Below are 26,720 nucleotides of genomic sequence, written 5' to 3'. Positions count from 1 at the left end.
TTACAGGCTCACAGATGGCAGTCAGGGCTTGTGGAAGTGAGAGCACGAATGGAGATTTTACAATTCCTTCTTTCTCGGCTGTGTGTGTGTGTGTGTGTGTGTGTGTTTGTGTCTCTGTGTGTTTTAGCACCTGTGCGTGTGTGTGTGTGTGTGTGTGTGTGTGTGTGTGTGTGTGTGTGTGTGTGTGTGTGTGTGTGTGTGTGTGTGTGTGTCTGTGTCACACTCCAGCTCGGTAGGTGGCGGTGATACACCGACACCGCCACCTACCTGTGTTAGTTTACAAACCGCCAATCAAAACGAAAGAAGAACATCGACCCGGAAGTGATTAGTACATGGTTCGTTTTGTTTCTATGAAGCCACCTGCTAAAATGTCTAAACCAACGTCTCTATTTGTAATCTTCTTTTCTTTATTTGTCATGAGTGAAGCGGTCTTCGAAGATCAAGTTGGCAAATTTGATTGGTATGTAGCTGTTCATTGAGAATACCCATTGATTCCGCTATGCAGTTAGCTAAGCTAGTGCTATGTGCTAACCATTGACAGCGTCCAATATCATAGATCATGGCGAAAAGACAGTAAGTAAGCCTCTGGGGTGTCGGGTTCAGTCAATAGGTATCCTTGTCATGTCTGCACCTGTATTGACAGTCACTTGTTGGAATATCTCATGAATGTAAATATCTTATTGGATCGCTTCCTCTTTACAGTGGGTTAAGGATCCATGTGGGAAGAAGACCCATGTCCCATCTGCTCCTTGGGACAGGTGTCTTTTGTCACAGATATGATTCAGAGTCTCAAAACGCAGCAGTAATGAAGAAGACAAATGTACATTGGTGATTGATTAGCTAATGTACAAAAATATCTAGTTATATTTTCTTATTTCCAGGAGACAGCAGTATGTGGGGAAGACGCTCTTTGCCCACTTTGACTCGCATTCGCAGTCGTCTAAAAAGCTGTTTCTCGCCACCGACAAGAATATCTTTGCGTCTTTCAACTCCAGGACTGGAGAGCTCTGTGAGTATTTTGTCATTCATATTACAATACAAAATATGTTTCTAGCTTTTCTCTTTTATTCTGAAATCTGTGACAAAAAAAAATAATAATTGTTGTTGAGTATCTTGAGTTAATTATTTTTCATTCCTACTTCACAGTTTGGAGACACGTTGACAAGGCGGGACCAGAGGGAACCATAGATATACTTTTGCTGCATGGACAAGGTGACAATAGTCCTTTTTTTAAGGTCACTGTAGACTGTCTAGTTACCTGGCTTAGCCAACATAACTGTGTTGTACAGAGTCAATTACATTGGCTTTATCTTTGCCTATGTTAATTGTAAGATTCTGCCTTCAGCGGGTATTTGAATGGCTGTTCTCTTACGTCTTCTCTAGATGCTCTGATGGTGGTTGGAGGTGGTCGTTTGCTCCGTTCCTGGGACACAAACATGGGCGGGCTGAACTGGGAGGCCGTGCTGGATACGGGCAGGTGCGTGTGGTTGTCCCTGTGTGCGGACGACCCGTTCTCCATTTTAACTGCGTGTCTTGTAGCTGAGAGACACTCCATAGAAATGGACAAGGATGTTAGATATTTTGCCAGATGACTGACTGCTCATATTGTCTCTCTCTATTTCAGCTTCCAGGCTGCGTGTTTTGTGGCCATGCAGGACACCGTAAAGCATGTAGCGGTGCTTAAGAAAGCTGCCATCTCGCTCCACTACCTCACCAATGGACACCAGAAATGGGTGGAAAACCTGCCTGACAGGTAGGGTACAGTACGACACTGGTTCTCATACCTGGGTCCGAACAGTATCTGTTTTCGTTCAGATACTTAAGCTGATATAGTGGAAACAATAAAATAAATGGTCCCAAAAAGTGCAAAGCCCATCTCCAGAAAGTCCCAAACAAACGTACAAAGTATCTGAAAGATTTAAAATGCTTATTTGAATTCAGATCTTGAGCAATTAGGTGCTAAACTATTAAGTATTTTTTTGGTTGTTGCCCACAGTGATACGGTCCAGTACCAGGCAGTGTACTCTGGGGGAGAAGAGGAGGTCTATGTGTTGGGGGTGGTTCCTAACTCTCACCTCACTATCATAGCCTACAGCCTAGAGGACGGAGAGATCATCAAGCAGGTAACTTGGTCTAGAACTCTGTGACGTCTCCTCATCAAATGTCACGGTATATAAACGTATAACTCCAAAACTGTCACAGCTGTTTTGAGGTTATCTGGGATCAGGGCTGTGTGTGTGTCTGGGATTAGGGATGTGTGTCTGGGATCAGGGCTGTGTGTGTGTGTGTGTGTCTGGGATCAGGGCTGTGTGTGTGTGTGTGTGTGTGTGTGTGTGTGTCTGGGATCAGGGCTGTGTGTGTGTGTGTCTGGGATCAGGGCTGTGTGTGTGTGTGTGTCTGGGATCAGGGCTGTGTGTGTGTGTGTGTGTCTGGGATCAGGGCTGTGTGTGTGTGTGTGTCTGGGATCAGGGCTGTGTGTGTGTGTCTGGGATCAGGGCTGTGTGTGTGTGTCTGGGATCAGGGCTGTGTGTGTGTGTGTGTGTGTGTCTGGGATCAGGGCTGTGTGTGTGTGTGTGTCTGGGATCAGGGCTGTGTGTGTGTGTGTGTCTGGGATCAGGGCTGTGTGTGTGTGTGTGTCTGGGATCAGGGCTGTGTGTGTGTGTCTGGGATCAGGGCTGTGTGTGTGTGTGTGGGCTGTGTGTGTGTGTGTGTGTCTGGGATCAGGGCTGTGTGTGTGTGTGTGTCTGGGATCAGGGCTGTGTGTGTGTGTGTATCAGGGATGTGTGTGTATCAGGGATGTGTGTGTATCAGGGATGTGTGTGTGTGTGTCTGGGATCAGGGATGTGTGTCTGGGATCAGGGATGTGTGTGTGTCTGGGATCAGGGATGTGTGTCTGGGATCAGGGCTGTGTGTGTGTGTCTGGGATCAGGGCTGTGTGTGTGTGTCTGGGATCAGGGCTGTGTGTGTGTGTGTGTCTGGGATCAGGGCTGTGTGTGTGTGTGTGTCTGGGATCAGGGCTGTGTGTGTGTGTGTATCAGGGATGTGTGTGTATCAGGGATGTGTGTGTATCAGGGATGTGTGTGTATCAGGGATGTGTGTGTGTGTGTCTGGGATCAGGGATGTGTGTCTGGGATCAGGGCTGTGTGTGTGTGTGTCTGGGATCAGGGCTGTGTGTGTGTGTGTGTGTGTGTGTGTCTGGGATCAGGGCTGTGTGTGTGTGTGTGTCTGGGATCAGGGCTGTGTGTGTGTGTGTGTGTGTGTCTGGGATCAGGGCTGTGTGTGTGTGTGTGTGTGTGTCTGGGATCAGGGCTGTGTGTGTGTGTGTGTGTGTGTGTCTGGGATCAGGGCTGTGTGTGTGTGTGTGTGTGTGTGTCTGGGATCAGGGCTGTGTGTGTGTGTGTGTGTGTGTCTGGGATCAGGGCTGTGTGTGTGTGTGTGTGTGTGTGTCTGGGATCAGGGCTGTGTGTGTGTGTGTGTGTGTCTGGGATCAGGGCTGTGTGTGTGTGTGTGTCTGGGATCAGGGCTGTGTGTGTGTGTGTATCAGGGATGTGTGTGTATCAGGGATGTGTGTGTGTGTGTCTGGGATCAGGGATGTGTGTCTGGGATCAGGGATGTGTGTCTGGGATCAGGGATGTGTGTCTGGGATCAGGGATGTGTGTGTGTCTGGGATCAGGGATGTGTGTGTCTGGGATCAGGGCTGTGTGTGTGTGTGTGTATCAGGGATGTGTGTGTGTGTGTCTGGGATCAGGGATGTGTGTCTGGGATCAGGGATGTGTGTGTGTCTGGGATCAGGGATGTGTGTCTGGGATCAGGGCTGTGTGTGTGTGTCTGGGATCAGGGCTGTGTGTGTGTGTGTGTGTGTGTGTGTGTCTGGGATCAGGGCTGTGTGTGTGTGTGTGTGTCTGGGATCAGGGCTGTGTGTGTGTGTGTGTCTGGGATCAGGGCTGTGTGTGTGTGTGTGTGTGTGTGTGTGTCTGGGATCAGGGCTGTGTGTGTCTGGGATCAGGGCTGTGTGTGTGTGTGTGTCTGGGATGTGTGTGTGTGTGTGTCTGGGATCAGGGATGTGTGTGTGTGTGTGTGTCTGGGATCAGGGATGTGTGTGTGTGTGTGTCTGGGATCAGGGATGTGTGTGTCTGGGATCAGGGCTGTGTGTGTGTGTGTGTGTCTGTGACATTTTTGAAGCGACGTGGACAGAGAAATACAGCTTTTCTCTATCCAATCAGAGCATCAGGATCAACGTACAACCCCGCCCTTCTCTCTACAGACAAGCAAACTAGCCAGTTGAGTTAATGCCTCACAGTTGATTGAATGATGCGCTGGCACCCCCGGCACCCCCCGCCCCCCCCATTTTTTTTTTGTTGCAATAAAATGCAGATTAATTACTTAAAAATCATACAATGTGATTGTTCTGGATTTTTGTTTTAGATTCCGTCTCTCACAGTTGAAGTGTACCTATGATAAAAATGACAGACCTCTACATGCTTTGTAAGTAGGAAACACGGCCGATTTTGCAGGTTTTCAAATACTAGTTCTCCCCACTGTGTATGTATATATACATACATACATACATACACACACACACACAAAAGTATGTGTGCACCCCTTCAAATTAGTGGATTAGGCTATTTCAGCCATATCCATTGCAGACAGGTATATAAAATCGAGCACACGGCCATGCAATCTCCATAGACAAACATTGGCAGTAGAATGGCCTTACATTGTATGCCACCTTTCCAACAAGTCAGTTTGTCAAATTTCTGACATGCGAGAGCTTCCTTGGTCAACTGTAAGTGCTGTTATTGTGAAATGGAAAAGTCCAGGAGCAACAACGGCTCAGCCACGAAGTGGTAGGCCACACCAGCTCACAGAACGGGACCGCTGAAGTGACTAACACTCCCTACCGAGTTCCAAACTGCCTCTGGAAGAAACCTCAGCACAAGAACTGTTCGTTGGGAGCTTCATGAAATGGGTTTCCATGGCCGAGCAGCCGCACACAAGACTAAGATCACCAAGTGCAAAGCCAAGCTTCGGCTGGGGTGGTATAAAACCCGCTGCCCAAATGCATAGTGCCAACTATAAAGTTTGATGGAGGAAGAAGAATGGTCTGGGGATGTTTTTCATATCACACTCTTCATATAAATAAATGTATTAAATAGTTTACTGCAATTTTTCGCAATTGTATGGGTTTGGTTGGTAAATCTCTGTAACCTGGTTCCCCAACATTAAACTCTAGTGTGAACCAAACCCAAAACAAAGACATTTGGCAAATTCTATGCATTTAACTATTAAATACATCATTAACATTCGTAACAAAGTAGGTCTTTCACCTTGTGACACTACACAAGCAATTTAACATAACGGAGGGTTCTGGTTAATTCCACAACATAACGGAGTGTTCTGGTTAATTCCACAACATAACGGAGTGTTCTGGTTAATTCCACAACATAACGGAGTGTTCTGGTTAATTCCACAACATAACGGAGTGTTCTGGTTAATTCCACAACATAACGGAGTGTTCTGGTTAATTCCACAACATAACGGAGTGTTCTGGTTAATTCCACAACATAACGGAGTGTTCTGGTTAATTCCACAACATAACGGAGTGTTCTGGTTAATTCCACAATATAACGGAGTGTTCTGGTTAATTCCACAACATAACGGAGGGTTCTGGTTAATTCCACAACATAACGGAGTGTTCTGGTTAATTCCACAACATAACGGAGTGTTCTGGTTAATTCCACAACATAACGGAGGGTTCTGGTTAATTCCACAACATAACGGAGTGTTCTGGTTAATTCCACAACATAACGGAGTGTTCTGGTTAATTCTACAACATAACGGAGTGTTCTGGTTAATTCCACAATATAACAGAGTGTTCTGGTTAATTCCACAACATAACGGACTGTTCTGGTTAATTCTACAACATAACGGAGTGTTCTGGTTAATTCCACAACATAACGGAGTGTTCTGGTTAATTCCACAACATAACGGAGTGTTCTGGTTAATTCCACAACATAACGGAGGGTTCTGGTTAATTCCACAACATAACGGAGTGTTCTGGTTAATTCCACAACATAACGGAGTGTTCTGGTTAATTCCACAACATAACGGAGTGTTCTGGTTAATTCCACAACATAACGGAGTGTTCTGGTTAATTCCACAATATAACGGAGTGTTCTGGTTAATTCCACAACATAACGGAGGGTTCTGGTTAATTCCACAACATAACGGAGTGTTCTGGTTAATTCCACAACATAACGGAGTGTTCTGGTTAATTCCACAACATAACGGAGTGTTCTGGTTAATTCCACAATATAACGGAGTGTTCTGGTTAATTCCACAATATAACGGAGGGTTCTGGTTAATTCTACAACATAACGGAGTGTTCTGGTTAATTCCACAACATAACGGAGTGTTCTGGTTAATTCCACAATATAACGGAGTGTTCTGGTTAATTCCACAACATAACGGAGTGTTCTGGTTAATTCCACAACATAACGGACTGTTCTGGTTAATTCCACAACATAACGGAGGGTTCTGGTTAATTCCACAATATAACGGAGTGTTCTGGTTAATTCCACAATATAACGGAGTGTTCTGGTTAATTCCACAACATAACGGAGTGTTCTGGTTAATTCCACAACATAACGGAGTGTTCTGGTTAATTCCACAACATAACGGAGTGTTCTGGTTAATTCCACAACATAACGGAGTGTTCTGGTTAATTCCACAACATAACGGAGTGTTCTGGTTAATTCCACAACATAACGGAGTGTTCTGGTTAATTCCACAATATAACGGAGTGTTCTGGTTAATTCCACAACATAACGGAGGGTTCTGGTTAATTCCACAACATAACGGAGTGTTCTGGTTAATTCCACAACATAACGGAGTGTTCTGGTTAATTCCACAACATAACGGAGTGTTCTGGTTAATTCCACAACATAACGGAGTGTTCTGGTTAATTCCACAACATAACGGAGTGTTCTGGTTAATTCCACAATATAACGGAGTGTTCTGGTTAATTCCACAATATAACGGAGGGTTCTGGTTAATTCTACAACATAACGGAGTGTTCTGGTTAATTCCACAACATAACGGAGTGTTCTGGTTAATTCCACAATATAACGGAGTGTTCTGGTTAATTCCACAACATAACGGAGTGTTCTGGTTAATTCCACAACATAACGGACTGTTCTGGTTAATTCCACAACATAACGGAGGGTTCTGGTTAATTCCACAATATAACGGAGTGTTCTGGTTAATTCCACAATATAACGGAGTGTTCTGGTTAATTCCACAACATAACGGAGTGTTCTGGTTAATTCCACAACATAACGGAGTGTTCTGGTTAATTCCACAACATAACGGAGTGTTCTGGTTAATTCCACAACATAACGGAGTGTTCTGGTTAATTCCACAATATAACGGAGGGTTCTGGTTAATTCCACAACACACACGTCATATCTCTAACCCTGTTGGTTGTGATGTCTGTTACGGTTCTCAGAGGTCAGTTGAAGCCCCGTGGCTGTCCAGTGTTGAGTCCAGCTGTGTGGTGGTTGGTCACGGGGTGCTGATGTGTGTGGACACCGCCACTCTCGCCCTCTACGCCCTCCCGATACAGGCTGAGGAGGCGCCACAGTTCAACCAGATCCTACTGCAGGTAACTCCTGTTCAACCACGACTTGAAGCTCCGAAGTGTAAAGAAAGTCTTCATGGTCTCAGTTAGGTGGACACACTGGTGTGTAACAGGCTATATATTGTACCTTTTCGATTTTAAACATCTACAAAACAACCCCCCCCCCCCCCAGTCTCTGGATCTGGAGGTATCCCCAGGCTTCCAGCCCGTCCTGGTGTCCAGCCAGCCCCACCCGGCCCGCTCCCCCATCTCAGAGTTCTTTCTCCAGCTCGGACCAGACCACCACGTCCTGCTACAGCTCAATGCTGATGGATACACCATCGCCCCACTCAGAGACTTCCAGCCGGTACAGAATCACCGTTCGTTCATTTAATGAACTTTAATTTATCCCAGACGGGCAATTTATTATTGCTACTTATTTGTTTCCTGTACTACACATCTCTCTGGATAGTGATTCTGCTAAGTGGCATATATTATTTCCCATTTTTAAACCTGAACAAGATTTTTTTTTTTTACCTCCAAATGTTGTTAGTTGGGAGGTCAATGGAGCTGAATGAGTTGTGTGACTTAACTGGAGAATGTCTTATGTTTCTAGGCGTTCTTGGTCTCATTTTCCACCACAGGGGAGAAGACTGTTGCTGCCGTCATGACTCCCAAAAACGAAACCGTGAGTCTTTCAAAAAAAGAAAAGAAAATTCAACAACCAGTTGTTTTTTTAAAAAGATGTCTCAGAATGACCTAAAAAAAATTGAAGTGTCGCATCATGCATGTGGTCATATAGTGTGTAGTTAGTTAGTTCTACTGACGTATGTAACCCATTTAAACTTCATTTCTGTTCCCGCTCCAGGCTTGTGCTATCAATCTGTTCAGCGCTGATTCAGGTCGTAGGTTGTTGGATACAACCGTCATCTTTCCCCTCGATCTTAACGGTGGGAAACCCTTCAAGGTCTGTGTGAGGAGAACGATCGTGGAGTATAGAGTAGGGACTGGAGACCTTGGTGGGAGTGGAGTATAGAGTAGGGACTGGAGACCTTGGTGGGAGTGGAGTATAGAGTAGGGACTGGAGACCTTGGTGGGAGTGGAGTATAGAGTAGGGACTGGAGACCTTGGTGGGAGTAGAGTATAGAGTAGGGATTGGGAGTGGAGTATAGAGGAGGGACTGGAAACTTTGATGGGAGTGGAGGCCAACAAAAAAATCAGAACTCGTACCCACATCCGTACTTCCAACTTTGCAAGCTAAACATTTTCGCGGCTACCCCTCTTGACAGCGGAGATTTTAGTTGTTAATTGTAGTTGGTTATGTTTTTTTGGGATGGGCTCTTTGGGAATTTATCCGCGTGCTGCTATTGATTATAGAGCTGGGATGGACAAATGGATTGCCATGCGGCCCACTTTTTTTAAAGGCCTTCTGATCAATTTACTCAGTCGGGGTCTCAATTTACTGTTGCTAGGTAGAATAGTAGATAGAGTACACAAGGTGCAATTTCAACATGTGGTTGTGCATCAGCAGTTGTTCTCTTATGTCAGTCAATTAGCCCAATTAACCTGATGTTTTGGGGGGGGATTGCCAATCAGCTATCTAAACTTGTAATCATGGTCGACTCACCAGCCGGGGGCGCCCCCATTGATTTTGTTAGTCAGTCTCACTCAGATATCATATTTAAAAGATGTCAATACTTCTCTCTGCCTCATGGTAAAATGAGTAGAATTGCACAAAAATGTCCTCTAAAACATACAAAATGCCTCTCTTGGCTGTCAAGACGGGGGGAATGTGGGGGGGGGGGGGGGTACGCAGACCCACGAGCCACTGCGGCTCCTCGTGATGAGTTCAGATTTTTTTCGTGGCTCCGACCCTCATCAATGTTGACAAAGTCCCTGGTACAGAGTAGTCTGGCATGAGCCCCACCGAGCCAACCCATCACCTGTTGGAATATACCTGTGTAGAGGTGATGGAGGGAAATCAATCAGTCAGATGGGTGTGTTTTGTTCAGGAAGTCGGGTGTTTAAATGAGGTCCGTAACAGTCTGACGTGTTCCCTCCCCAGCTGTACGTCCATGCCTTCCTGAAGAAGGACGACTCTGTGGGCTACAGGGTCCTCGTGCAGACACAGGACCATGCTCTCACCTTCATACAGCAGCCAGGTACACGTACACACACACACACACTGGTACACACACACACACTGGTACACACACTGGTACACACTGGTACACACACACACACTGGTACACACACACACACACACTGGTACACACACTGGTACACACTGGTACACACACACACACTGGTACACACACACACACACACTAGACGAGGCTTCTAACCAACACCTGTGATTCCAGGACGTGTGGTATGGACCAGAGAGGAGGCCCTAGCTGATGTTGTTACCATGGAGATGGTGGACCTGCCACTCACTGGCACCCAGGCGGAGCTGGAGGGGGAGTTTGGCAAGAAAGCTGGTAAAGAACATCAAAGATCCTGACTAACATGATTCATTTAATCATTTTAAAAACAAGCAAAGACAACCGTGCATAAATAAAATAACGAGGATGACACACACACACACAAAAAAAATGAGTTGTCTCGAAACAATACTATCAATGCCTAGTCATTCCCTTCAAATCTATGTATTCAAGTTTTATTTTAACATTTAAAAAGAATTCTAAGTATTTCACTTTTAACGTGTTTTATCTCTTTGTGGAAGTGTGTATATATATATATATATATATATTTTTTTTTTGTTGCCTGTATTTGTTGTCAACTGATAGCGTATAAGGTTACATGACCATGGCCAAATGAATACTCCTGAATGTGTCGTTATCCTCCGTCGACTTCATGCCCCCGCCCTCTCTCTCTCTCTCTCTGGTTTTCTCACTGCTGCGCTTGGATCCAGCCATTCAAGGTAACGCTGTGAGCTTGCTGCCGTCCTTTCTGTTTGCTTATGTTGAAGCTGTTGTATTTTGTGAGATCAGTAGCGAAAGTAGCTCCTTCTATAAAAGTTTAGTTGCTTTGTCGTTTCTTGTAATCTGTCGTTTTGTGTTTCGTCGTAGATTAGTTTGTGCTCGTCGGTGGTGGTGGGGGGGGGGGTGTGTATTTTAGTGTCCCTGTAGATAGAATCCAGCCTGCTGTCGTGAAACGCATCACTTCCTAACAGACAATGGATTTGAATGTAAATAATGAAGATGTAACTGGAACTGGATAACATGTTATGTGTCTGCACCCCCCCCCCCCCCCACAGACGGGTTGTTCCCCATGGTCCTGAAGCGTCTGTCATCCCAGGTGATTCTGCTCCAGGCGTGGCTGGCCCACCTGTGGAAGCTGTTCTACGAAGCCCGTAAACCCCATGGCCAGGTTAAGAACGAGGTCACCATAGAAACATTGTCCAGGGATGAGTTCAACCTGCAGAAGATGATGGTTATGGTCACGGCCTCGGGGAAGGTAAGACGAGGGGGGGGGGTGTGTCACGGCCTCGGGGAAGGTAAGACGAAAGGGGGGGGGGGGGGGGGGGTCACGGCCTCGGGGAAGGTGAGAGAGAGAGAGGTGAGAAAGTAGCACCAACGTTGGGCTGGATGGGATCTGCTGTCTGTCGACCTCATCACCAGCGTTAGGCTGGATGGGATCTGCTGTCTGTTGACCTCAGCACCAACATTGGGCTGGATGGGATCTACTGTCTGTTGACCTCAGCACCAACATTGGGCTGGATGGGATCTACAGTCTGTCGACCTCAGCACCAACATTGGGCTAGATGGGATCTACAGCCTGTTGACCTCAGCACCAACATTGGGCTGGATGGGATCTACTGTCTGTTGACCTCAGCACCAACATTGGGCTGGATGGGATCTACAGTCTGTCGACCTCAGCACCAACATTGGGCTAGATGGGATCTACAGCCTGTTGACCTCAGCACCAACATTGGGCTGGATGGGATCTACTGTCTGTTGACCTCAGCACCAACATTGGTAGCACTTTACTATAGTCCTAATGAGGCTCATAAATGTTTAGACTTTTTGAAAACATGCGTGTATATATGTATTATTATTATTAATTTTTTTTACAATATGGCTGTAATGTAACAATGTTTTTATCTTCGTTTGGTCCCAGCTGTTTGGCATCGACAGCAAGTCGGGCTCTATTCTGTGGAAGCACTTCCTGGAGAATGTCCAGCCCAACGCAGTTTTCAAACTGATCGTCCAGAGGACCACCGCTCACTTCCCCCATCCCCCACAATGCACTCTGCTCATCAAGGATAAGGTAGGAACAACACCGTGTTGCGAACTAGTACTTACTACACTATTCTGTGGGTGTTTTATTTTATACATGATTATAAATGATTTATTACATATGACAAATTAACTTAGTTATTTGATCTTGAGCATGAAAAATGCATAGTTAAAGCATCTCAGTAGGATTTAGGTCCTAAGTGTTTACATAGCTATCGAGGGCTGCCCCTTTTCCAACTTGATGTAATGTTGGGTGAAATGTCTCTAGTTTTCAAAATATTTTGCTACCCCCCCCCAGGACACAGGCTTGGCCTCCCTGCATGTGTTCAACCCCATATTTGGCAGGAAGAGTCACATCGCCCCGCCAGCCCTGCCCCGCCCCATCCTCCAGTCACTGCTACTACCTGTTATAGACCAGGACTACGCCAAGGTCCTGTTGCTGGTCGACGACCAATACAAGGTAACGTCAGTGGAAAATAAAATAACACTTCTGGTGCATTGTGGGAGAGATTTGCACCAATGTTCTCTAAATGTACCTGTTCTCATTGACTGAACCTCACAGCTGATTACTGTGCACTAATTATTCTGTCTTTTAATGATTGTTCTCCCTCCAGGTGACAGCCTTCCCCTCCACTAAGAACGTCCTGCAGCAGCTCCAGGAGATGTCCTCCTCCATCTTCTTCTACCTGATCCGCTCAGATCAGGGAAACCTGTCTGGATTCAGGCTGCGCAAGGTGACTTAACACTGTGTGTGTGTGTTTGTGACATTCATTGTGTGTGTGTGTGTGTGTGTGTGTCTGTGTGAATGTAGAATTCATTGTGTGTGTTTGTGACATTCATTGTGTATGTTTGTGACATTAAACGTGTGTGTGTGTTGTGTGTGTGTTCATCCAGGACCTGTCCACAGAGCGGATCTGGGAGGTGGTCCTTCCTACAGAGGTTCAGAAAATAGTAGCGGTCAATGGGAAGAGACCCAACGAGCATGTCCACTCTCAGGGCAGAGTGATGGGAGACCGCAGCGTTCTCTACAAGGTAATGACAGTTCTACGTACTAGTAAACTACAGGGTTCACACTCAACAATTACAGATTAAAGGATGGTTTCCCAGATCCAGTCCTAGACTAGTTTTTTTTTTTTTATTAAAAGTTTAAAAACTGGCACCAAAAGTTGAATTTTTTTAATACTTCACGAAGGACAAGTGCAAAATACAAATGTTTTTGGAATAAAGTAGTAATATTGTGTGCGGACCCGAATATAACAGTCTCTTTCGTTTTCTCACCACAGTACCTGAACCCTAACCTGCTGGCAGTGGTGACAGAGAGTACAGACGCCCACCCTGAGAGGGCCTTCGTGGGCGTGTTCCTGGTCGATGGTGTGACTGGACGCATCATCCATGAAGCCGTCCAGAGGAAGGCCAGGGGGCCCGTCCACTTTGTCCACTCTGAGAACTGGGTGGTGGTGAGTAGTAGTACCAGTAGTAGTAGTACCAGTAGTGGTGGTGGTAGTAGTAGTAGTACCAGTAGTAGTAGTACCAGTAGTGGTGGTGGTAGTAGTAGTACCAGTAGTGGTGGTGGTGGTAGTAGCAGTAGTAGTAGTACCAGTAGTAGTAGCACCAGTAGTGGTGGTAGTAGTAGTACCAGTAGTAGTAGTACCAGTAGTGGTAGTAGTAGTAGTACCAGTAGTAGTAGTACCAGTAGTGGTAGTAGTAGTACCAGTAGTGGTGGTGGTGGTAGTAGCAGTGATAGTAGTACCAGTAGTAGTACCAGTAGTGGTGGTGGTAGTAGTACCAGTAGTGGTGGTGGTAGTAGTACCAGTAGTGGTGGTGGTGGTAGTAGTACCAGTAGTAGTAGTACCAGTAGTGGTGGTGGTGGTAGTAGCAGTAGTAGTAGTACCAGTAGTAGTACCAGTAGTGGTGGTGGTAGTAGTACCAGTAGTGGTGGTGGTAGTAGTACCAGTAGTGGTGGTGGTAGTAGTACCAGTAGTGGTGGTGGTGGTGGTAGCAGTAGTACCAGTAGTAGCAGTAGTACCAGTAGTGGTGGTGGTAGTAGTACCAGTAGTGGTGGTGGTAGTAGTACCAGTAGTGGTGGTGGTGGTAGTAGTACCAGTAGTGGTGGTGGTAGTAGTACCAGTAGTAGTAGTACCAGTAGTGGTGGTGGTGGTAGTAGCAGTAGTAGTAGTACCAGTAGTAGTACCAGTAGTGGTGGTAGTAGTAGTACCAGTAGTAGTGGTGGTGGTAGTAGTACCAGTAGTGGTGGTGGTAGTAGTACCAGTAGTGGTGGTGGTAGTAGTACCAGTAGTGGTGGTGGTAGTAGTACCAGTAGTGGTGGTGGTGGTGGTAGCAGTAGTACCAGTAGTAGCAGTAGTACCAGTAGTGGTGGTGGTAGTAGTACCAGTAGTGGTGGTGGTAGTAGTACCAGTAGTGGTGGTGGTAGTAGTACCAGTAGTAGTAGTACCAGTAGTGGTGGTGGTGGTAGTAGCAGTAGTAGTAGTACCAGTAGTAGTACCAGTAGTGGTGGTAGTAGTAGTACCAGTAGTGGTGGTGGTAGTAGTACCAGTAGTGGTGGTGGTAGTAGTACCAGTAGTGGTGGTGGTAGTAGTACCAGTAGTGGTGGTGGTAGTAGTACCAGTAGTGGTGGTGGTAGTAGTACCAGTAGTGGTGGTGGTGGTGGTAGCAGTAGTACCAGTAGTAGCAGTAGTACCAGTAGTAGTAGTGTTGTAGCAGTAGTGGTGGTGGTAGTAGTACCAGTAGTGGTGGTGGTAGTAGTACCAGTAGTGGTGGTGGCAGTAGTACCAGTAGTGGTGGTGGTAGTAGTACCAGTAGTGGTGGTGGTGGTGGTAGCAGTAGTACCAGTAGTAGCAGTAGTACCAGTAGTGGTAACAGTAGTGGTGGTGGTTGTAACAGTAGTTGTTGTAGTAGTTGTTGTAACAGTAGTTGTTGTAGCAGTAGTTGTTAGTTGTTGTAACAGTAGTAACAGTAGTTGTTGTAGCAGTAGTTGTTGTAGCAGTAGTTGTTGTAACAGTAGTTGTTGTAACAGTAGTTGTTGTAACAGTAGTTGTTGTAACAGTAGTTGTTGTAACAGTAGTTGTTGTAGCAGTAGTTGTTGTAACAGTAGTTGTTGTAGCAGTAGTTGTTGTAACAGTAGTTGTTGTAACAGTAGTTGTTGTAGCAGTAGTTGTTGTAACAGCAGTAGTTGTTGTAGCAGTAGTTGTTGTAGCAGTAGTTGTTGTAACAGTAGTTGTTGTAACAGTAGTTGTTGTAACAGTAGTTGTTGTAGCAGTAGTTGTTGTAGCAGTAGTTGTTGTAACAGTAGTTGTTGTAACAGTAGTAGTTGTTGTAACAGTTGTTGTAACAGTTGTTGTAACAGTAGTTGTTGTAACAGTAGTTGTTGTAGCAGTAGTTGTTGTAGCAGTAGTTGTTGTAGCAGTAGTTGTTGTAACAGTAGTTGTTGTAGCAGTAGTTGTTGTAGCAGTAGTTGTTGTAACAGTAGTAGTTGTTGTAACAGTAGTTGTTGTAACAGTTGTTGTAACAGTAGTTGTTGTAGCAGTAGTTGTTGTAGCAGTAGTTGTTGTAGCAGTAGTTGTTGTAGCAGTAGTTGTTGTAACAGCAGTAGTTGTTGTAACAGTAGTTGTTGTAACAGTAGTTGTTGTAACAGTAGTTGTTGTAGTTGTTGTAACAGTAGTTGTTGTAGCAGTAGTTGTTGTAGTAGTTGTTGTAACAGTAGTTGTTGTAGCAGTGTTGTAGCAGTAGTTGTGGTGGTGGTAGTTGTTGTAGCAGTAGTTGTTGTAGTGGTGGTGTTGGGTTGTGGTAGTTGTTGTAGCAGTAGTAGTGTTGTAACAGTAGTTGTTGTAGGTAGTTGTTGGTAGTTGTTGTAGCAGTAGTTGTTGTAGCAGTAGTTGTTGTAGCAGTAGTAGTAGTTGTTGGTGGTGTAACAGTAGTTGTTGTAGTAGTAGCAGTAGTTGTTGTAGCAGTAGTTGTTGTAGCAGTAGTTGTTGTAGCAGTAGTTGTTGTAGCAGTAGTTGTTGTAGCAGTAGTTGTTGTAGCAGTAGTTGTTGTAGCAGTAGTTGTTGTAACAGTAGTTGTTGTAACAGTAGTTGTTGTAGCAGTAGTTGTTGTAGCAGTAGTTGTTGTAACAGCAGTTGTTGTAACAGTAGTTGTTGTAACAGTAGTTGTTGTAACAGTAGTTGTTGTAACAGTAGTTGTTGTAACAGTAGTTGTTGTAACAGTAGTTGTTGTAACAGTAGTTGTTGTAGCAGTAGTTGTTGTAACAGTAGTTGTTGTAACAGTAGTTGTTGTAACAGTAGTTGTTGTAACAGTAGTTGTTGTAGCAGTAGTTGTTGTAGTAGCAGTAGTTGTTGTAGCAGTAGTTGTTGTAGCAGTAGTTGTTGTAGCAGTAGTTGTTGTAGCAGTAGTTGTTGTAGCAGTAGTTGTTGTAACAGTAGTTGTTGTAGCAGTAGTTGTTGTAACAGCAGTTGTTGTAACAGCAGTTGTTGTAACAGTAGTTGTTGTAACAGTAGTTGTTGTAACAGCAGTTGTTGTAACAGCAGTTGTTGTAACAGCAGTTGTTGTAACAGTAGTTGTTGTAGCAGCAGTAGCAGTAGTTGTTGTAGCAGTAGTTGTTGTAGCAGTAGTTGTTGTAACAGCAGTTGTTGTAACAGCAGTTGTTGTAACAGCAGTTGTTGTAACAGTAGTTGTTGTAACAGTAGTTGTTGTAACAGTAGTTGTTGTAACAGTAGTTGTTGTAACAGTAGTTGTTGTAACAGTAGTTGTTGTAACAGTAGTTGTTGTAGCAGTAGTTGTTGTAGCAGTAGTTGTTGTAGCAGTAGTTGTTGTAGCAGTAGTTGTTGTAACAGTAGTTGTTGTAGCAGTAGTTGTTGTAACAGCAGTAGCAACAGCAACCATAGAAGTAGTAGTTATGGTCACATGTTCCAAAGATTATTTCTGTTTTGAGAAAAAGGTTAATGAACTGCTGCCTTACCATTTTCTCTCCTTCCCTCTCTACAGTATGAATACTGGAACACCAAGTCCAGGCGTAATGAGTTCAGTGTGCTGGAGCTGTTTGAAGGGACAGAGCTGTATAACAGCACAGTGTTCAGCAGTCTGGACAGACCCCATCTGCCCCAGGTCCTACAGCAGACCTACATCTTCCCCTCTCCCATCACCACTATGGAGGCTACGCTCACTGAGAAGGGCATCACCTCTAGACATCTCCTGGGTCAGTATAGGAGGGGTGGGTGGATAGATGGAGACTGTGTGTAGGAGAATGGATGAACGGGTGGGTGGGAGAATGGAGAATGGATGGGAGGATGGATGGAGGGGTGGATGGATGGAGGGGTGGGTGGGAGAATGGATGAGAGGAGGGGTGGGTGGATGGGAGGATGGATGAACGGGTGGGTGGGAGAATGGGTGGATGGATGGATGGGTGGATGAGAGGATGGATGGACGTGTGGGTGGGATGGATGGATGGATGGATGGATGGACGGATGGGTGGATGGATGGATGGATGGATGGGTGGATGGATGGATGGACGTGTGGGTGGGAGAATGGGTGGATGGATGGACGTGTGGGTGGGAGAATGGAGGGGTGGGTGGGTGGGAGAATGGATGGGAGGGAGGATGGATGGAGGGGGGGTGAATGGATGGATGGACCGACGTGTGGGTGGGTGAATGGATGGAGGTGTGGGTGGGAGGGAGGATGAATGGAGGGGTGGGTGGGAGGGAGGATGGATGGAGGGGTGGGTGGAATGGATGGATGGATGGAAGGGTGGGTGAATGGATGGATGGACGGACGTGTGGGTGGGAGAATGGATGGACGTGTGGGTGGGAGAATGGATGGATGGATGGATGGATGGAGGGGAGGATGGATGGGTGAATGGATAGGAGGATGGATGGAGGGGTGGATGGATGGATGGATGGATGGATGGACAGACGTGTGGGTGGGAGAATGGATGGACGTGTGGGTGGGAGAATGGATGGATGGATGGATGGAGGGGAGGATGGATGGGTGAATGGATAGGAGGATGGATGGATGGAGGGGTGGATGGATGGAGGGGGGTGAATGGATGGATGGACGGACGTGTGGGTGGGAGAATGGATGAACGTGTGGGTGGGAGAATGGATGGAGGGGTGGATGGATGGAGGGGAGGATGGGTGAATGGATAGGAGGATGGATGGAGGGGTGGATGGATGGAGGGGAGGATGGATGAGTGAATGGATAGGAGGATGGATGGAGGGGTGGATGGATGGAGGGGGGTGAATGGATGGATAGATGGATGGATGGAGGGGAGGATGGATGGGTGAATGGATAGGAGGATGGATGGAGGGGTGGATGGATGGAGGGGAGGATGGATGGGTGAATGGATAGGAGGATGGATGGAGGGGTGGATGGATGGAGGGGGGTGAATGGATGGATGGACGGACGTGTGGGTGGGAGAATGGATGGACGTGTGGGTGGGAGAATGGATGGAGGGGTGGATGGATGGAGGGGAGGATGGATGGATGGAGGGGAGGATGGATGGGTGAATGGATAGGAGGATGGATGGAGGGGTGGATGGATGGAGGGGAGGATGGATGGGTGAATGGATAGGAGGATGGATGGAGGGGTGGATGGATGGAGGGGGGAGTGGATCTTTCAGCACCATATCTATCTGCATCGTAACTCTCTATTTTCTCTGGATATTTCTTTCTCAGTGGGGTTACCATCAGGAGCCATCTTGTCTCTCCCCAAGATGTTCCTGGATCCACGGAGACCAGAGGTTGTCACTGAACACAGCCGGTTAGTACCAACAACATGTTCATTTGGCACCAAATGGAAGAAAATGAACTGAAACAGGGAGGGGAATACCTGGTCCAACAACAAACGCTCATTTTTCATTTTCTGTTGCAAAACGTTTTGTGTGCACTAATGAACAGAACCCTGTTGTTGACGTTATCTGACCTTTTTTTTAGAGAGGAATATTGGTTCCTTGTCACTATATGAAAGTAAGAATTAGTTTATCATTTATTTCCAGTGAGGAGAACCTTATACCCTACGCCCCAGAGATGCCCATCCGCACAGAGTGGTTCATCAACTACAATCAGACCGTAGCGAGAGTGAAAGGAATCTACACTGCCCCCTCTGGCCTGGAGTCCACATGTCTGGTGAGTCTATGGTCCGTTACAGTGGTTCCCAAACTGTTGGGTGTGCTGGGAGCAGCGTTTTATTTTTTTAAGGAACTCAGTCGGGCTTTCAACTTACTTTTGAAAGTTTTAATTGTAGAAGGAGGTTTCGATGCCAGCTGTCCAGCAAAGGGCTCTTCGTCATCAGCATCTAGCTCCGGGGAGCAATCCTCGAAGATGAGGCCATACTCCAAACTATTTAACAAAATTACAAATTGAATTCTATCTCTGTTCATTCAATTAAGACTGTACTCGATTGAACACTTATCATGTCAGTCATTGCAGACCTTGGAGAGCTATTTATAACTTCTCAGAAATGTCCAGATTGACTACTGTCAGCTAGCAAGGTTTTTTTTTTTTTTTTTAAGCCATTTGATTTTGTTTTAAGGTTTTAAGGTTTTGCGCGGGATGTTCCCCAATGATGGAAGTGAGTTAAAAAACAAAAACAACAACAAAAAATAGTTTTGGGAACCACTGGTCTATTACACTATCGTCAATGTATCTTTATCATACCTGTATCTACCTGTATCTACTTGTATTCACCTGTACCTGTATTCACTATCGGCAGTGTATCTTTCACACCTGTATCTACCTGTATTCACCTGTACCTGTATTCACTATTGTCAATGTATCTTTATCACACCTGTATCTACCTGTATCTACCTGTATTCACCTGTACCTGTATTCACTATCGGCAATGTATCTTTATCACACCTGTATCTACCTGTATCTACCTGTATTCCCCTGTACCTGTATTCACTATCGGCAATGTATCTTTATCACACCTGTATCTACCTGTATTCACCTGTACCTGTATTCACTATTGTCAATGTATCTTTATCACACCTGTATCTACCTGTATCTACCTGTATTCACCTGTACCTGTATTCACTATCGGCAATGTATCTTTCACACCTGTATCTACCTGTATTCCCCTGTACCTGTATTCACTATCGGCAATGTATCTTTATCACACCTGTATCTACCTGTATTCACCTGCACCTGTATTCACTATCGTCAATGTATCTTTCACACCTGTATCTACCTGTATTCCCCTGTACCTGTATTCACTATTGTCAATGTATCTTTATCACACCTGTATCTACCTGTATTCACCTGTAATCCCCTGTACCTGTATTCACTATCGGCAATGTATCTTTATCACACCTGTATCTACCTGTATCTACCTGTATTCCCCTGTACCTGTATTCACTATCAGTATCTCTACCTGCACATGACCATCTGATCATTTATCACTCCAGTATCTCTACCTGCACATGACCACCTGATCATTTATCACTCCAGTGTTAATCTGCTAAATTGTAATTATTCGCCTACCTCCTCATGCCTTTTGCACACAATGTATATAGACTCTTTTTTTCCCCTACTGTGTTATTGACTTGTTTATTGTTTATTCCATGTGTAACTGTGTTGTCTGTTCACACTGCTATGCTTTATCTTGGCCAGGTCGCAGTTGTAAATGAGAACTTGTTCTCAACTAGCCTACCTGGTTAAATAAAGGTGTTCTCAACTAGCCTACCTGGTTAAATAAAGGTGTTCTCAACTAGCCTACCTGGTTAAATATAATGCAGATCAAATACTGAATATTTAACATGGAAATGTATATGTTTTGTCCCACAGGTGGTTGCGTACGGTCTTGACATCTACCAAACCAGGGTGTACCCCTCCAAGCAGTTCGACGTGCTGAAAGATGACTACGACTACGTCCTGATCAGCAGTGTTCTGTTCGCGCTGTTCTTCGCCACCATGATCAGTAAACGTCTGGCACAGGTCAAACTGCTCAACCGGGCCTGGCGGTGAAAGAGTCAACTTCTCACCTTTCAACTCTGACCCCTCCCCCATTGCTGCGTGGATGAACCCAGACGATGGAGGTGGACGAGCTGAAGCCGTTTGACAATATCGGCTTAAAATCATCCCAATGAGTCATTTGATTGGGGGCGGGGGTCGGACATTTTTCAAGGAAGAGTTTCATTTCAATTTTCCTGTCTTTTTTTTTGTGAATAATTTATTTTGTAACATTTTACATTGAGGCAGCCTTTTAAGAGTAGTTATGTCATTGCTAATAACAACTCATTAACTAAACTACTGATAAATCCTTTATAATCTCCCTTAATTAAAGGATAACTTAATGTAAAGTGATTTTCATGATCACACAATATGAAATTATATTGTTCTTTCACCACAACGAAGAACAGTGCGTGGTTACTTGATGCATCTCAGAGCAAGTGTTCTTCATACTGAAGCTCTGAAATGTTGTTTAGCTGTGAATGATTAGGAAATAGTCTATAAAGATTAGGCCTAATTTAAGATGACTAAATGTGGTAGAAATGCGTCAAGGGATTTTAAAAGGTTTCCATAGATTATTTTTTTTAATGTTGGTCAAGATGGTTTTGTTGTTATTTTTTTGTTTGAAGGAACTGTGGGGTTGTGGGTGTACTGAGGTGTTTGTCTTTGGGATCGACTGCCTCCGAGGCTATCACTGTTGCTCTTTCTTTGATGCGCTGGAAGTTTTTTGTGTTCACATGATTTATCTTAACTAATACCCCCCCCCCCCCCATGGCTTTTGTGTAAATGATAGTTTATGTACAGTTTATTTATTTCTTAAAAACATTTGATTATTATGACACTCCAGAGTATTCATTTTTCCTATTGGGGAGAACAACTCCTTGCTTGTGCAACACATTTTCACCAAAACGCCGATACCCTCAATAAAATGAATATTACTATTTCTGAAAGTCTTGTGTTCCATTTTCAGCTGTTTACAGAGTAAGCTTACTACTGATCTTTGGTTGTGCTGTAATAGCAACTGTTTGCTATACTTGTCTCGATCCTTTCTACACCTATGTACATCATTTACCTTACTAGTTTAATGTAGTAGTTTATTATAGCCCTTAAAGTGCTTCTTAGATTTATAATATTTATTTCAACACTTCCTGTTATTTTGTACCACCTTTCTTTGGTTTCCACTAGTTGCCACAAAGTCAAATTTGAATATAGTAAAAATGAATGAAAACAACTATTTGTCATTTTTGGTTTAAATTTAAGGTTAAGAGTTAGGCATAAGGTTTGTAGTGTCGTAAGGTTTTAGGTTAGGGGCTATGGTTTAAAAATCAACATTTGATAAGAGAAATTGAAGAAATAGGCGGGGGTTATGACTTTGTGGCTGTGATAACTAGTGACGACCTCGTTTCCTTTCAAGGGAGGTTGTTGGAAAAAGAATCGCTCGCTTGTCTAGTACGGAATCTCAAGATGGCGTCGAGTGGAGGAGATGGAGAACCGGACTGGGCTGCTGATGTACGGCCGCTTTTATCAGCTTCGTACACAGCTTTTGAAACGAAAGAGCTACCTCAGCTTATAGGATCTATAATAAACAGGTAAACATCGTGCCTGTTTGCGAATTGCAGTGCTCCGTTGACAAGAAAGAGGTGTATATAACAGCTAGCTAGCATGCTAACTTGGTTAGCTTCTTCACTCAGCTGGATTGCATAGGTGTTAGCATAGCTTGCTAGCTACAGTAGCTATGCCCAGAAGGAATCTGCTTCATCATCAGGCCGAATAGGGTGCGTAGCGTTACGTGCTAGCAATGTTAGCTAGCTAGGTAAAACATCCCTGTCATTTATATACTGCAGCTTACGTTGAAGTAAAACATTATTGTAAAACCATAAATTCTGAAGCGCATTTTGTCATATTTTGCATGATAATACAACCTGTTTTAAAGCCCGAACATTGTCACTTAGCTAGCTTGTTAAATGGAGGCTTTAGTTAGCCACAGCTAACGAGCTAGCCAGCATTTCTAGCCTCAGAAGAATCGAAAACGAAAGCTTAGCCTGTGGTTCTTTTTTAAAAACTTGAGGGTAAATTTGTTTATGTTGCTGATGCCATTTTGTTGTTCTTGAATGTTTCAGATAATAGTTATATTTATGTCAACATCACGAGTGGACAGCTGTTGACGTGATCGTTTCAAATGTCATTTGATGTTGGGCTAGCTAGTTAAGTAAGTTAGCTAACGTTAGCTAAGTATTCAAGATCAACATTTGACTTTGCTCTCCCCGATCCGTTCGAGTTGGGTAACGTTAGCACAACGGGCTTTCAACAGATAACTTACACAATCTGGGACATTTCCTGCCGTTCAATCAACGGTCGTTTCAGTTATTGATTACCCATTGGTTTTTGAAGAATTATTAGTGGCACTAAACTAAGGCATTTGTAAGCTATCTCGACCGTATTATAACCCAAATAATGATAGGCCTAGCAAGGTTGTATGCTTTGTTGTCATTTGAGGACGATGTTTTTATAGCTTCAAATTAGTGTAATCATTTCAGGATGTCTGAATTTGAGTATTATTTCTCCGGCCAACTCCCTGAGCTGAAGTGGTGGGGCTGCTGTTGCACATATTTGTTCTAGCCCAACACTAGCCGAACTGATTCAACTAATCATCAAGTCTTTGGTGAGTTGAATCAGATGTACTTTGCTGGCAGGTGTAAAAAAAATTGAGCACACGGCCATACAATCTCCATAGACAAACATTGGCAGTAGAACGGCCTTAGTGAAGAGCTCAGTGACTTTAAACTTGGCACGACATAAGATGCCATTTTTCCACCAAGTGAGTCAGTCAAATTTCTGCCCTGCTAGAGCTTCCCAGGTCAATTGTGTGTGCTGTTATTGTGAAGTGGAAATGTCTAGAAGCAACAACGCAAGCTCACAGAAAGGTCCCGCCTCCAGTGAGTAAAAAACTTGTATGACCTCGCACCGAGCGCCAAACAGCCTCTGAGAGCAACTTCAGCACAATAACTTTTAGTCGGCAGCTTCATGAAATGGGTTTCCATGGCCGCCGCCATTGAATAACATCTTCACCGTCTGGCAGTCCAACAGACGAACCCGGGTTTGGAGGATGCCAGGAGAACGCTACCTGCCCGAATGCATAGTGCCAACTGTAAAGTTTGGTGGAGGTATATTGGTCTGGGGCTGTTTTTCATGGTTCGGTCTAGGCCCCTTAGTTCCAGTGTTGGGAAATCTTAACGCTATAACATACAATGACAATCTAGATGATTCTGTGCTTCCAACTTTGTGGCAACAATTTGGGCAAGGCCCTTTCTTGTTTCAGCATGACAATGTCCCCGTGCACAAAGTGAGGTCCATACAGAAATGGTTTGTTGATTGCTGTGGAAGAACTTGACTGGCCAGCACAGAGGCCTGACCTCAACCCCATCGAACACTTTTTGGATGAATTGGAACGTCGACTGAGAGCCAGACCTAAATCACCCACCACCAGTGCCCGACCTCACTGATGCTCTTGTGGCTGAATGGAAGCAAATCCCCTGCAGCAATGATCCAACATCTAGTGGAAAGCCTTCCCAGAAGAGTGGAGGCTGTTATAGCAGCAAAAGGGGGTGACCCATGATTTTGGAATGAGATGTTGGACGAGCGGGTGTCCACATACGTTTGATCATGTTGTGTATGTACAACAGCAGCTCTGCCACTTTAACTCAGCTAAGGGTCTGGAGAAATATAACCACTCAATTTCATACACATCTCTGGATGCATGGACTGACAGACAGTCCATGACATGATACTTTTGAACAACATTTGAAGCTATAAAAACATCCTACTCCAGCAACAACAAAAAATACAAACAGATCTGTGAATCAGTTTGACCTTTGGTTGGTGGTTCCCCCCCAGGACTCTAAACCACAACATGTACTGTCCTAGAAAAATAGGTTCTCAGGGCTTGACATGCAGGGTCGCCTGCTGTCTTGGGGAGGTTCTGGAAGCTCTCCAGGCCAGTCGATCATCCCCGTCATCAATGTCCCAGGTTTTGGGGAGGTTTTGGAAGCTCTCCAGGCCAGTCGATCATCCCCGTCATCAATGTCCCAGGTTTTGGGGAGGTTTTGGAAGCTCTCCAGGCCAGTCGATCATCCCCGTCATCAATGTCCCAGGTTTTGGGGAGGTTTTGGAAGCTCTCCAGGCCAGTCGATCATCCCCGTCATCAATGTCCCAGGTTTTGGGGAGGTTTTGGAAGCTCTCCAGGCCAGTCGATCATCCCCGTCATCAATGTCCCAGGTTTTGGGGAGGTTTTGGAAGCTCTCCAGGCCAGTCTCATCCCCGTCATCAATGTCCCAGGTTTTGGGGAGGTTTTGGAAGCTCTCCAGGCCAGTCGATCATCCCCGTCATCAAGGTGTCCCAGGTTCAATGTCCCAGGTTTTGGGGAGGTTTTGGAAGCTCTCCAGGCCAGTCGATCATCCCCGTCTCTCCCAGGTTTTGGGGAGGTTTTGGAAGCTCCAGTCGATCATCCCCGTCATCAATGTCCCAGGTTTTGGGGAGGTTTTGGAAGCTCTCCAGGCCAGTCGATCATCCCCGTCATCAATGTCCCAGGTTTTGGGGAGGTTTTGGAAGCATCCATCCCCGTCATCAATGTCCCAGGTTTTGGGGAGGTTTTGGAAGCTCTCCAGGCCAGTCGATCATCCCCGTCATCAATGTCCCAGGTTTTGGGGAGGTTTTGGAAGCTCTCCAGGCCAGTCGATCATCCCCGTCATCAATGTCCCAGGTTTTGGGGAGGTTTTGGAAGCTCTCCAGGCCAGTCGATCATCCCCGTCATCAATGTCCCAGGTTTTGGGGAGGTTTTGGAAGCTCTCCAGGCCAGTCGATCATCCCCGTCATCAATGTCCCAGGTTTTGGGGAGGTTTTGGAAGCTCTCCAGGCCAGTCGATCATCCCCGTCATCAATGTCCCAGGTTTTGGGGAGGTTTTGGAAGCTCTCCAGGCCAGTCGATCATCCCCGTCATCAATGTCCCAGGTTTTGGGGAGGTTTTGGAAGCTCTCCAGGCCAGTCGATCATCCCCGTCATCAATGTCCCAGGTTTTGGGGAGGTTTTGGAAGCTCTCCAGGCCAGTCGATCATCCCCGTCATCAATGTCCCAGGTTTTGGGGAGGTTTTGGAAGCTCTCCAGGCCAGTCGATCATCCCCGTCATCAATGTCCCAGGTTTTGGGGAGGTTTTGGAAGCTCTCCAGGCCAGTCGATCATCCCCGTCATCAATGTCCCAGGTTTTGGGGAGGTTTTGGAAGCTCTCCAGGCCAGTCGATCATCCCCGTCATCAATGTCCCAGGTTTTGGGGAGGTTTTGGAAGCTCTCCAGGCCAGTCGATCATCCCCGTCATCAATGTCCCAGGTTTTGGGGAGGTTCATCCCAATGTCGTCATCAATGTCCCAGGTTTTGGCGAGGTTTTGGAAGCTCTCCAGGCCAGTCGATCATCCCCGTCATCAATGTCCCAGGTTTTGGGGAGGTCTCCAGGCCAGTCGATCATCCCCGTCATCAATGTCCCAGGTTTTGGGCTCTCCAGAGTCGTTCCCCGTCATGTCCCAGGTTTTGGGGAGGTTTTGGAGCTCTCCAGGCCAGTCGATCATCCCCGTCATCAATGTCCCAGGTTTTGGGGAGGTTTTGGAAGCTCTCCAGGCCAGTCGATCATCCCCGTCATCAATGTCCCAGGTTTTGGGGAGGTTTTGGAAGCTCTCCAGGCCAGTCGATCATCCCCGTCATCAATGTCCCAGGTTTTGGGGAGGTTTTGGATGTCCCAGTGAAAATGTTTTTTATTGTAATAATGTTATTTTTCATCTAGACTATATAAAAAGATTCGTTACGTCGATTTTTATTTATCACACGAGCAGCCTATATAGATAATCTGTCGGGGCA

At 45.4% G+C, this 26,720-nt stretch overlaps 2 protein-coding genes across 14 annotated transcripts in view; both read left to right on the top strand.

Annotated features, from left to right (window-relative positions):
- Positions 1–293: 293 nt before the first annotated feature.
- LOC139416951 (ER membrane protein complex subunit 1-like) lies at positions 294–21,769 on the top strand. Of its 2 annotated transcripts, none has more exons than XM_071166152.1 (22): positions 294–460; positions 882–1,009; positions 1,147–1,212; positions 1,384–1,477; positions 1,625–1,753; positions 1,997–2,123; positions 7,508–7,663; positions 7,812–7,985; positions 8,235–8,306; positions 8,487–8,585; positions 9,684–9,780; positions 9,982–10,098; positions 10,878–11,077; positions 11,741–11,890; positions 12,158–12,319; positions 12,474–12,593; positions 12,754–12,891; positions 13,143–13,316; positions 16,861–17,071; positions 18,546–18,630; positions 18,866–18,995; positions 20,655–21,769. In XM_071166152.1, the coding sequence occupies exons 1-22, from the start codon at positions 333–335 to the stop codon at positions 20,832–20,834; spliced, it is 2,937 nt and encodes a 978-aa protein (XP_071022253.1). In that variant the 5' UTR covers positions 294–332; the 3' UTR covers positions 20,835–21,769. The 2 variants fall into 2 exon arrangements, with proteins under 2 accessions (XP_071022253.1, XP_071022254.1); XM_071166153.1 differs by having other exon boundaries at positions 318–460; positions 885–1,009.
- A 446-nt stretch (positions 21,770–22,215) lies between these two features.
- The window catches only part of LOC139416948 (ubiquitin protein ligase E3 component n-recognin 4), a 147,288-nt gene continuing 142,783 nt past the window's right edge, over positions 22,216–26,720 (top strand). For all 12 annotated transcript variants that reach the window (XM_071166148.1, XM_071166146.1, XM_071166141.1 and 9 more), the window contains exon 1: positions 22,216–22,408. In XM_071166148.1, the coding sequence (XP_071022249.1) occupies positions 22,284–22,408 (125 nt within the window). In that variant the 5' untranslated portion in view covers positions 22,216–22,283. The remainder of the gene's footprint in view (positions 22,409–26,720) is intronic.

The sequence above is a fragment of the Oncorhynchus clarkii genome, chromosome 9, assembly GCF_045791955.1.
Source record: "Oncorhynchus clarkii lewisi isolate Uvic-CL-2024 chromosome 9, UVic_Ocla_1.0, whole genome shotgun sequence".
NCBI classification, from domain to species: Eukaryota; Metazoa; Chordata; class Actinopteri; order Salmoniformes; family Salmonidae; genus Oncorhynchus; species Oncorhynchus clarkii.
The sequence above is the reverse complement of the archived record's forward strand: the minus strand, read 5'-3'. Positions and strand labels throughout refer to the sequence as shown.

What these genes read in the sequence shown, in the direction of transcription:
- LOC139416951 (XM_071166152.1), top strand. Translation starts at nt 333, where the DNA reads ATGGTTCGTTTTGTTTCTATGAAGCCACCTGCTAAAATGTCTAAACCA. An exon ending in GTGGAAAACCTGCCTGACAG is followed by an intron (nt 1,754 to 1,996) that starts GTAGGGTACAGT and finishes TGTTGCCCACAG; the next exon opens with TGATACGGTCCAGTACCAGG. An exon ending in GCCTGGAGTCCACATGTCTG is followed by an intron (nt 18,996 to 20,654) that starts GTGAGTCTATGG and finishes TTTGTCCCACAG; the next exon opens with GTGGTTGCGTACGGTCTTGA.